Source organism: Danio rerio, chromosome 22 (genome assembly GCF_052040795.2).
Source record: "Danio rerio strain M-AB ecotype USA chromosome 22, GRCz13ab, whole genome shotgun sequence".
In the NCBI taxonomy this organism is placed as follows: Eukaryota; Metazoa; Chordata; class Actinopteri; order Cypriniformes; family Danionidae; genus Danio; species Danio rerio.
In genome coordinates this window covers 20,900,768-20,912,450 of record NC_141042.1, presented here as the reverse complement: position 1 = coordinate 20,912,450, position 11,683 = coordinate 20,900,768, and the positions used below count along the sequence as shown (strand labels likewise).

The window sequence follows — 11,683 nt, the reverse complement described above, 5'->3', positions numbered from 1 at the left end:
AATCTTAAATTTACAATTTCTTTATATTATAAAATGAACAATACACTCATTGGAGTCATCGATGTGACAATAAGTGTTTTTATTATCTAAAATTTCAACCACAAAACTGCTTGTGACCCCAGCCACATACAGAAGCAAGATGCTTTATTTTGAGGAGAAAAACTGATATTTTACACTTTAAAGTACAATAATGTTTTCATAACATTCGTGTGTGTATATGATGTAAATTACAAAAAGAAAATGCTCAATAAATACTAACTAAAAACCTGATTAAAACAAGTAAAAAAAAAACTCCTTATTTGATTTTTATCATTATTTTTTCTTACAACTGACAATACTGTGCTGACAATATTATTATATTACAGATAAATAAAATTTCATAAAACCTTAAAAAGTAGGTAAAACAAGTAAAATTAAGCTGGACTAAGTTTAAATATTAGAAGAAAAAAAGTATATAGTTTAAGAATCATTAGCCCCTTTGTTTTATTTTTTTTCCCTGTTTTCTGTTTGACAGACAGAAGACTTTTTCAACACCTTTCAAACATAATAGTTTTAATAATTTATTTATTTTATCTTTGACATGATGACAGTAAATAATATTTGACTCGAGATTTTTCAAGTCACTTTTATACAGCTTAAAATGACATTTTACGGCTTAACTAGGTTAATTAGGTTGACTAGGCAGGTTAGGGGAATTAGACAAGTTATTGTATAATGATGGTTTGTTCTGTAGACTATCGAAAAAAAATAGCCTAAAGGGGCTAATAATTGTGACCTTAAAATGTTTTTTTTTTTTTTTTTTTTAATGTAAAACTGCTTTTAGTCTAGCCAAAATAAAACAAATAAGACTTTCTCCAGAAGAAAAAAAAATATTATCAGACATACTGTGAAAATGTCTTTGCTCTCTTAAACATCATTTGGCAAATATGTAAAAAAGAAAAAAATTCAAACGGGGGGCGTATATATATATATATATATATATATATATATATATATATATATATATATATATATATATATATATATATATATATATATATAATTATTTTTATATAGATAGATAAATACATGTATATATATAGATTACACACATGTGTAAAATAATCCCACTTTGAAGCAACACTGAATACTATTTTGCGTTATGGTTCAGGTGCATAGCCGTTTTAAATGTCCCTCTCTTTTTACTTAGTGGATTAACTGTTAACTCGCCATTACGGTTAGTATGCCAACATCTCTAACAGACCAAAGGGCAGAAGGCCAGCAGTCACTCGCTCTGAGACGCTGAAAAGAACAGCTTTAGTTATAGCGAGATTTACTTTGAGCTGTCTACGAACATTTACTATCTGACCAAATGGCAACCACAGAGCTCTACACAAAGGTAAAGTTTGCATTTTACATTAATGTTTTTATTCTACATAGAAAACATGACTGAGAGAACAATGAGATCTGAATGAACAAATGATAAGATAGATACAGTATGCAGACAGACAGATAGATGGATAGATAGATAGATAGATAGATAGATAGATAGATAGATAGATAGATAGATAGATAGATAGATAGATAGATAGATAGATAGATAGATAGATAGATAGATAGATAGATAGATAGATAGAGGGACGGACAGATAGATAGACAGATATATGTATAGTTTTGTACATCAGGTTTTTTTCTAGTGTTACAGGAGTCTGGTTGGTGTTAATGTTTAATGGTGTGCCGGGTGTATTTGTGCTGATGGAGGAGAAACAGTCACTGGGGTGGGACAGGCAGTCAGTCAGGCACATGAGCTGCTTGTGAAACATTTTAAATAATGAATCAATTTCCACGGTATTCATATCTTCAGACACAGACATAATCAAACCTATAGACTGATCAACAGTCATGCTTCTGGAAGGGGCACTTTAGCTCCAACACTCCTGCATCTGCCCTTAAAAATTATGTTTGCTGTTTGTTCAAACTACTTATTTTAAAGTGAACTGAAACACAATTCTTGAGTTTTTTGGGACAAATTAATTGTTTAATGTACTATCTACTTAAATTTGTATAAACTAATATATTAACTAACTTCTTTCATGCTGTCCCTACACAAATCAATTATGTGGAAGCCAGCATTTTTTACAGAGTTTATATTCTGAAGACATGTAATACGGTATAAAGCAAAGAGAATTAAAAGGATTGTTCACTCAAAACTGAAAATTCTGTTATCATTTACTCACCCTTCACTTGTTTAAAACTTATTTGAGTTTCTTTAGTTGAACCTAAAAGGAGATATTTTGAAGAAAGCTAGAAATCTGCAACCATTGACTTCCATAGTATTTGTTTTCTTACTATGGGAGTCAGTCATTACAGGTTTCCAGCTTTCTTCAAAATATCTACTTAGGTGTTCAACAGAAGAAAAACTCAGAGGGTAAGCAAATAGTGAGTACATTTTCATTTTTGGGTGAACTAGCCCTTTAAAAGGCTTTTTGGGTGACATTTACTGTTGGTTATGATTGATATGAATCTAGTCATCATGCTTCTGTTGGCTGTCACAGGGGGCATGTGTGTGGGTGCCAGACCCAGAAGCTGTGTGGGTGTCTGCACAACTGCTTCGAGACTACAGTCCTGGAGACCAGCAGATCTCAATCCAGCTACCTGATGGCAGAGTAAGACACATGCACACATATTTCATACTGATATGAGACAAGCTTATTATAATGTAGCTTTTTCAAATGTAACTTTTATTTTGATGCTATTTTTCATTGTCTGTACCATTCAGTTTAGTTTTAGCTTGTGTGATTAATGTTTATGTTAGTTTTACTTTAGTTTTTAATTTGCAAAGACATTTTATTTAGTTTTATATATACAGCAGGTCACCATTTTTCTTAGTAAACATATTTCTAAAAGTGCTGTTGACTTGAAATTTTCACCAAATGTTGGTAAAAATCAAAGAAATCCAAATATGCAAAGAAAACAAAACTAATTAGTTTTGAAATAAAGTTATGCATTAAAAAAATGAAATGACGCAGGGAAAAAGTTTTGAAAACATGAAAAAAGGGAGGTGTAGAAAGGCAGTGAAAGCCTAGACAGCAGCTGAAATCTCTCAGGAGTTCTTCAGCAACCTTCTGCCCTTCGTCATTGCAAATGAATACCAGCTTCTTCAGTCCGACATTTACATTATCAGGATGATAAAGATCAAACCAGGGTAAACATTTCAGCAAGACAATGATCCAAAACACAGCCAAGGAAACTCTCAAATCCAGACATTCCCTGTCTGGGCTTTCCCTGCCTTTCTTCATGTGTTCAGTAATTTTCCCCTGTGTCATTTCTTTTTATGACACTTAAACTAATTTGATTAGTTTTCTTTGTATATATGGATTTGGTTGGTTGCTCACAACCTTTGGTGAAAGTTTCAAGTCAACAGCACCTTTAGAAATATGTTTTCTGAGAAAAATGGTTGAATATTTATTTTCCCAGAGGTACTCTTACAAGACTAACTGCCTCTTAATTTATATATATTTATTTTTTTTAAATAAGGAGATGGAGTATCCAGTCTTGCCTCCGGCTGGTCTTCCACCTCTTGGTAACCCTGATATTTTGGAGGGAGAAAATGACCTCACAGCCCTGACTTTTCTCCACGAGCCAGCCGTACTTCACAACTTGCGTGTGCGCTTTCTCGACTACAGTAGTATCTATACTTACTGCGGTGAGTTTAAGTTTTCAGAAAACAGTGGCAAGTTTATACAGCCATGAACCAATAACCTTCATTTTAGTGGGAGTAAAGTTCAAGGCACAGAAATTTAGATCACTCATCGTTATATTGGCTACTGTCAAGAACTTTAACCAAGCAATGGGTTTATTGGCATGTAAATTATGCATAGAGATACATGGTTTCAACTAGATTTCAATCCCAAACATAATCTTTACTTACTGATACTTTAATAGGGATCGTGTTGGTGGCATTAAATCCATACGAGCCGTTGCCCATTTATGGAGAAGAGGTGATTGACGCTTACAGCGGACAGGACATGGCTGATATGGAGCCCCACATTTTTTCTGTGGCTGAAGAGGCGTACCGAACGATGATCAGGTCAAGAACATTCAAATAAGAATAGTTCACAAAGAAAAATATCATGCTTTTGGTCTCCCACGTAGAAATCTGATATATGGTAATATTTGCAAATGATATAGATAACATATAAGTTCATATCTGGATTTGAATTGAAACCATTTGAAAGTAAATATGTACATATATGTTCAAATATATTAGCTGTAATGTTATTCAGTACATGTTTGCATATAAACAAATATTAACATACACATTCACTTTAAAAAGTCTGGCTGCCTTAACTTTTTATAGTTAAATCAAATGAACTTTTCTAGTCGTCCCAGTTTACATCAATCAAGCTGACTGAAAAATGTTTAGTTAAACTTTGTATGACTTAAGAAATTTTTAGTTGAAACTTGGTTAACTTTTTTAAATAAGGTAAAATGACATAAAAACATTTGTTGTTATTTGTAATTTTTTTAGTATATATATATAACCCACTGGTCCTACTGCACTTAACTGGATCTGAGCTGGGATAAAACCACCGATTCTTTGCATGGGAGTTGGTTGGCCTATCAAGGTGGTTAAAAACTATGGCCTCTAGCATCTGTCGCTAGAGCACCCCTAGAGGTCAGAGGAGTGAGGTTTACCTGCATAGCACTTCGCTAGCTGGCCTCCTTTATATATATATATATATATATATATATATATATATATATATATATATATATATGGAGTTAACGTGTTAACCCTTTGATGCACAAGGTATAAAATAGATATAGAAAAAATAAACTTAGACAGGTCACTTTAGACCCATGTAGTGCATTAAAGGTTTAACAAAGGTTCGGCAGCGCGACCACACCTCACTTTGCCTCTTGAACATTTCATCTACTTTCTAAATCTTATTTAAGGCAGACCAGCCCTTTAGCAATGTTCTTTTCATGCTTCTAAACCCACTTTCCCCCTCTCCCTTTATTTTCTTGCTTCCCATTAACAATCCTATAACCCTCTCTTCCCTCCTAGGTTGAATCGAGGGGGTACAATCACTCTATCAAAATATTACAGAGACGCTACCCCCACTCTGAGTCTCTGGGCATCATCATATGATGCCTAATCAACCTACTTACCTGCTCACTATTTATCCTCTTACTTTCCCTCCCCTTCAAACCACTGTTCCCTTACCATCCTTTTCATCCCTACAATAAAGTCTAGCTCAAAGCGTGGCGTGGTCCATGCTGGTGAAAAGTGTGTCTAGTCCTGCTCCTAAAGGGCCAATGCCCTGCAGATTTTGGCTTCAATAATAAACTTACAAATTTTAAATGAGCCTGAACTTGATTAGCTACAGCATTAGGAGTGTTAGGACTAAACCTAAACTTTGCCGGAGAGTGGTCATATTATGAATTACCTTTGATTACCATGAATTTGTATAATATGTTCAATTAACCCGTAAGTGGGTCATATTTTCATATACAGGGAGGAGAAAAACCAGTCCATCATAATCAGTGGAGAATCAGGCTCAGGTAAAACTGTATCTGCTAAATTCACCATGCGCTACTTTGCTGTTGTGGGTGGTGCGGCCCAACAGACCAGTGTGGAGGAGAAAGTCCTGGCATCCAATCCCATCATGGAGGTACTGAAACTTGACTTCTGACCTTTCTGGTGTAGGAAGATGCTGTTTATTGAAATGTGGTCATTGTAACACTTGCAGGCAATTGGTAATGCAAAAACAACTCGCAATGACAACAGCAGCCGTTTTGGGAAATATATTGAGATCGGATTTGGATGTAAAGGGGACATTATTGGGGCAAACATGAGGACCTACTTGCTGGAGAAATCAAGAGTCGTCTTTCAGGTGCTTGATTATTTAGTGCAAGGGTTTTCAATCTCGGTCCTGGAAGTCCGGTGTCTTGAAGATTTTAGCTCTAACCCCAGTCAGACATACCTGGGCTAGCTTATTAAGTTTTTACTAGGCCAGGGGTGTCCAAACTCGGTCCTCGAGGGCCGGTGTCCTAAAGAACTTAGCCAAACACACCTGGACCAGCTAATCAAGCTCTTACTAGATATACTAGAAACGTCCTGGCAGGTGTGTTGATGCAAGTTGGAGATAAATTCAGCAGGACACCAGCCCTCCAGGACCAAGTTTGGACACCCTTGTACTAGGCTTTCTAGAAACATCCTTGCAGGTGTGTTGAGGCAAGTTGGAGCTAAAATCTGCAGAGCACCAGACCTCCAGGACACAGTTTGAAAATCCCTGATATAGTGTGTTCATTTTTTTATCTCTTACAAAACTCTTTTATTAAGATGCATTTTGTTTTATGAATAGGCAGCTGACGAGAGAAATTACCACATCTTCTACCAGCTTTGTGCTTCCAGAGATTTGCCAGAGCTGAGGACACTTAGACTTGGTAAAGCCTAAACTGGTGATCCAAAAACATGCTACTTTTTTCTTTTTTTACATGTGTTGGACATGATTGTTTGATCACAACCCAGCAAGCATTTTGTGTAGAAAAAAATCAAATAAATGTCTAACAGCTTTTGTCTTGGTTAAATCAAGGCTACATTTATTATTGATAATCTAATAGACGTATCAGAAGAAGAATCACCCAAATATTAGACTAAACATCAAATAGACAGGACTTTCTAACTAAAAATGTAAAGTCTGTCTAATCCAGGGATGGGCAAACTCTGTCCTGTAGGGCCAGTCTCCTGCAGAGTTTCTATTCTTAGACAACTATGGGATTTTCACTGACAGCCCAAATTTAGCTTGTTTTAGTCAGGATGTCTGCATTTAGATGTCTATTAGACATCTGTAAAGACAAAATTGCTTGGTGGGCATGCATCTCTCTAGATTCTGCAGAGAATTTCCATTACACCAACCAAGGACAAGATGTGCACATTTCGGGTACAGATGATGTAGTCGAGCTAGAGCGGACAAGAAATGCCTTTACTATACTTGGTAAGGTAAAATACACCAATATGCTCCATTATTGCCACATGCTGCATTTTGTAAAAGAGTGTGGTTCATCCCTGCAGGAGTGCAAACAGACCAGCAGATGGAGATATTTCGTATCCTGGCAGCTATTCTTCACTTGGGGAATGTCAACATACAAGCCAGCGGTCGTGGTGGGGACCGCAGCTACATTGATGTACAACCACAATTTCCTATTACTGTGTACATGTCAAAATCCAAATTAAAGAAACAATTTTATGTCTGTATACATTAACATCAGGAGCAGTGCTGTTCTTGCTAATCTAATAACATGCAGAATGTGCTAATAAGGACATCATTTCTTATTCATCAACGTATTGGCAGGGCGATGACCGTTCCTTGGCAGTCTTTGCCAAGCTTTTGAGGGTGGAAGGTGCTCAGATGGCCCAATGGCTATGCCACAGGAGACTAGCAGTGGGTGGGGAAATGCTTGTAAAGCCCATGACTGGCCAACAGGCAAATGAGGCACGGGATGCTCTGGCTAAGCATGTGTACGAGCAACTGTTCACATGGACAGTGCAGAGGCTCAACTCATCCTTACGAGCACACCGGGAAAAGCCTAAATCTTTCACAGGAGTCCTTGATATCTATGGGTATGTGAGTTGTTCTGTACTGTTTTGCAACATTATGGATCACTTTTAACAATCTTTTTTTATTGTGTGTAGGTTTGAGACTTTCGACAGAAATAGTTTTGAGCAATTCTGTATCAACTATGCAAATGAGAAACTTCAGCAGCAATTCAACAGAGTAAGTTTCCTGATTTGGGGGATCAATAGGTTCAAATAGTTGTCCATGATCAGCAAGGGTGCCTCTAGTAATTTTAGACCCTATGAAATAATATGCCACCTTGGCAATTTTAATGCTAATAAAGTTGATATCTGGAGGCCCCCAAAGAGTGTGGGACCTTAGAATCATGCTAACTTTTTCACACTTCAACAGGGATGGTAAGGACTGTTCCAGGGTCACTGATCCGAGAGGGGGCCTCGTGCAGGTTCTCCAATGAAAGGGATTGACTAATCCAACTTAACCCCTGGAAAGCACTATAGACCCTTTCTATAACAAAAAGTTACTATTTAAAAAGGCCAGAGTCAAAAAGCTCTCCAGGGGCCCCAGAAACTATAGTGCTACCTATGATGAGTCAACTCATTATTTATTTATTATTTTAAGTTTTTTTTTCTTTGGGTTGTTGCCTTTATTCGAACAAACATTATTTATATAGGAAACAAACTTGAAGAGAGAGAGAGAGTGAGAGATAGAGGATTGGATTGGGAAAGATCCCCAATCTGAGACTTGAACTCAGGATGCAAAAGCACAATTGCAATAAATGTCGGATATGGGTGTTGACTTTCTGTCCACTCAATATTTCAACCTTTAAAGAGTGACTTGGTTAGGTTCTGCCTCACTAATGTACAGTTCACCCATGCCTTTTCTTGGTTCCACTGAGTTTTTTAGAACTCGTCTTTCCATTAGCTTACTTGTTGACCCAACCGTTTCATTCTGCAGACTTTTAAGCATACCTATTGTCTTCGTCAGCATGTGTTTCAGCTGGAGCAGGAGGAGTACCTGCGAGAGGAGCTTCCCTGGAACCGTATTGAATTCAGTGATAATCAGCCATGCATTGCACTCATTGAAGGCCAGCTGGGCCTACTTGATCTTCTGGATGAAGAATGCAGAGTAAACAAACAAAATACACATTGTTGTACCTTCTATTGCAAGTACCAATGTTTAAAAAACAGAGTCTTTCTCTGCTCTAGATGCCAAAAGGTTCAGATGACAACTGGGCTCGAAAGCTTTATGACCAGCACCTAAACCACAGCCCTCATTTTCTTAAACCACGCATGTCCAACTCTGCATTCATTATTGTGCATTTTGCTGATAAGGTCAGAAAACGAATATTAATAAATGGCCCTCACCAAACCATTCAATATCTGTAATATTATTGCTGGCTTTTTTTGCCATTAGGTTCAGTACGAGTGTGATGGCTTTTTGGACAAGAACCGAGACACTGTATTTGAGGAGCCCATCAATATACTGAGAGCTAGTCAGGTATTACTTGAACAGTACAGTAATTAGTTCAACTAATGTAGTTTTGTACTTACTTTGCTTATTCACACCTGTCCATACTCTTCTCAGTCAGAACTAGTTGCAGAGTTGTTCCAGAAAGAGTCAGCAGGGGGATGTCTTCCTAACTCCACTCTTGCAAATGGAAGCGTACGTTCAGGGAAAAGAGCTCACAGAGAGCACAAATTAACTGTGGGCTTTCAGGTAAGCTGCTTCTCTCCCTGCAACTGTCAGATAAAAGGAAATTAATTTCAAGTGGTCAATGCTCAAAGTTGCCCCTTAATGTGTTCTCTAACTCTTTTAGGTTTGAACATTTTCTGATATATTCTCTTTGCATATCTAGTTTCGCCAATCCCTGCAACTTTTAATGGACACCTTGAACAGCACTACCCCTCATTATGTTCGCTGCATAAAGTCCAATGACCTCAAAAAGCCCTTTCTGTAAGAGAAAAATTAAGATGTCCTATGCATTCATTCCTCTAGAGTTTTGAGTAACCTTTTAACCTTCACCATATCAGATTTGATCCCAAGCGAGCTGTGCAGCAGCTGCGAGCATGTGGAGTCTTAGAGACCATCCAAATTAGTGCCGCAGGCTACCCTTCCAGGCAAGTTTACTTGTAAAAGTCTCTCGAATTCAATAACAATAATTTCACCCCCAATTACTTCAACCAAATTCTAGGTGGACATATGAGGAGTTCTTCGCCCGTTACCGGGTGCTGCTACAAGGTTTTGTTTCTCAGGATGATGTGCGCCATTCCTGTCAGAGCACCCTTCCTGATCTTATCCCTGATCCGGAGCAATACTGCTTTGGCAAGACCAAGGTTTTCTTCCGGGCTGGGCAAGTAGCGGTTCTGGAGAAGCTTAGAGGAGATCGGCTACATGCAGCAGGGGTTTTGATCCAAAGCTGGGTGAGAGGATGGCAACAGCGTAGGCATTATCAGCGGCTCCGGCAGGCCACATCTATCCTGCAGCGGTACACCAGAGGAACCCTGGCCCGAAGGTAAGTTTAGAGTGACCTAAAGAAGAACATGAGTTTTTTTGGTCTCATGCTAATTATTTACTTTGTTCTTATATATCTTTTTGTATATTTTTTAATCTAATTGGAAGTATGTACTTTAATGTTATCCGATCAGGTTGGCGTGGACCCTTCGTTATACACGTGCTGCTTTAATCATCCAGAAAACATACCGCATGCTGGCTGTGCGACAGCTTTATCTGACCATCAGAGGGGCCACCATTAAAATCCAGGCCTTCATCAGAGGAACCAAGGCTCGTCGCATTTATTCACAGGTACAGATAATGAAATCAAAATTTACAATGTTTTTTTTGCTAGCACACATTATTATACTTGGGCGAGGCAGTGGCGCAGTAGGTAGAGCTGTCACCTCACAGCAAGAAGGTCGCTGGTTCGAACCTTGGCTCAGTTGGCATTTCTGTCTGGAGTTTGCATGTTCTCCCTGCCTTCGCGTGGGTTTCCTCCGGGTGCTCTGGTTTCCCCCACAGTCTAAAGACATGCGGTACAGGTGAATTGGGTAGGCTAAATTGTCTGTAGTGTATGAGTGTGTATGTGAATGTGTGTGTGGATGTTTCCTGGAGATGGGTTGCGGCTGGAAAGGCATTTGCTGCGTAAAAACTTGCTGGATAAGTTGGTGGTTCATTCTGCTGTAGCGACCCCGGATTTATGGAGGGACTAAGCCGACAAGAAAATGATGATAAACATTATTATACTTTAGGTTAACAATCGGTTAATTCACTGAATTTGTTTTAGTTTTCAAGGTTTGACCATTTGCTTCTGCAATCGAAGTGGCGGTCTTTCTCTGTTGATGTCAGTTTAATGGCTTCAGCCACAATATTCTTAACCATGCCCCTTTTACCTTTAGCTTGCTCCAAGGGAATGACGAGTAAAAAAAAAAGCCCAACATCCTACTCAATATTCCATTTCAGTTGGAAGTACATCAACATACTAAAATAAAAAGTCTCAGCCACTTCCGTTTCAAGTTGACTTTAATGGTGTGTGTCAGGATAGTTATGTTTGCCTGAAAAAGCCAACATACTTTTTTACCACATAAACTTCTTCTTCTTTTCTTCTACTTCTGAGACTAATTTCTATATGCATCTCCCCCTAGACTGTTCAAGCTACAAACACCAAACTTACTACAGACCTCCAAACTGGTCTGACTCGGGTTGCTATATCTTTTTCAACTGATCCGACTTACGGCTATCCTAAAACTGACCTGGAAAATTCGGAAAAGTCCCATTGACTTAACATTGGCCCAAACATAGTAAGTTCATAACTTTGCGTCAGACTGTCCTAGAGACCTAAGGTTGGGCTCATTTACCTCAGATTACCAATCTGCCAATCACTGATGACTTTTCAACTTACTAGCCACACCCTAGCAACCACTTACGGCACCCTTGCAATTGTCCCATAGACTTTAATAAAAAAAAAATTACATTGACTTTACATTGGACTTACAGATGTACAATGTGTTCCTTGTGCCGCCATTCATGCCGCGGCGACGGCGGTACTTGATGCGCTAGCAGCATTTGACCGCTGGGTGGCACTTTAACCACAGATATTCAGCTTTGCCTTTTCACAATGCTAA

General features: G+C 38.2%; 1 protein-coding gene across 2 annotated transcripts in view; it reads left to right on the top strand.

The window, feature by feature from the left end:
• The first annotated feature begins 1,239 nt into the window (after nucleotides 1–1,239).
• si:dkey-110c1.10 overlaps nucleotides 1,240–11,683 on the top strand; it is a 33,762-nt gene continuing 23,318 nt past the window's right edge. Inside the window, exons 1-19 of one of the 2 annotated variants that reach the window (XM_087304261.1) lie at nucleotides 1,240–1,378; nucleotides 2,535–2,645; nucleotides 3,517–3,685; nucleotides 3,925–4,069; nucleotides 5,501–5,657; nucleotides 5,736–5,879; nucleotides 6,351–6,432; nucleotides 6,876–6,983; nucleotides 7,061–7,173; nucleotides 7,341–7,609; nucleotides 7,682–7,763; nucleotides 8,550–8,690; nucleotides 8,771–8,896; nucleotides 8,979–9,062; nucleotides 9,150–9,281; nucleotides 9,421–9,518; nucleotides 9,596–9,682; nucleotides 9,757–10,077; nucleotides 10,211–10,367. In XM_087304261.1, the coding sequence (XP_087160387.1) occupies nucleotides 1,352–1,378; nucleotides 2,535–2,645; nucleotides 3,517–3,685; nucleotides 3,925–4,069; nucleotides 5,501–5,657; nucleotides 5,736–5,879; nucleotides 6,351–6,432; nucleotides 6,876–6,983; nucleotides 7,061–7,173; nucleotides 7,341–7,609; nucleotides 7,682–7,763; nucleotides 8,550–8,690; nucleotides 8,771–8,896; nucleotides 8,979–9,062; nucleotides 9,150–9,281; nucleotides 9,421–9,518; nucleotides 9,596–9,682; nucleotides 9,757–10,077; nucleotides 10,211–10,367 (2,553 nt within the window). In that variant the 5' untranslated portion in view covers nucleotides 1,240–1,351. The remainder of the gene's footprint in view (nucleotides 1,379–2,534; nucleotides 2,646–3,516; nucleotides 3,686–3,924; nucleotides 4,070–5,500; nucleotides 5,658–5,735; nucleotides 5,880–6,350; nucleotides 6,433–6,875; nucleotides 6,984–7,060; nucleotides 7,174–7,340; nucleotides 7,610–7,681; nucleotides 7,764–8,549; nucleotides 8,691–8,770; nucleotides 8,897–8,978; nucleotides 9,063–9,149; nucleotides 9,282–9,420; nucleotides 9,519–9,595; nucleotides 9,683–9,756; nucleotides 10,078–10,210; nucleotides 10,368–11,683) is intronic. The other variant, XM_087304262.1, reaches the window with a different exon arrangement.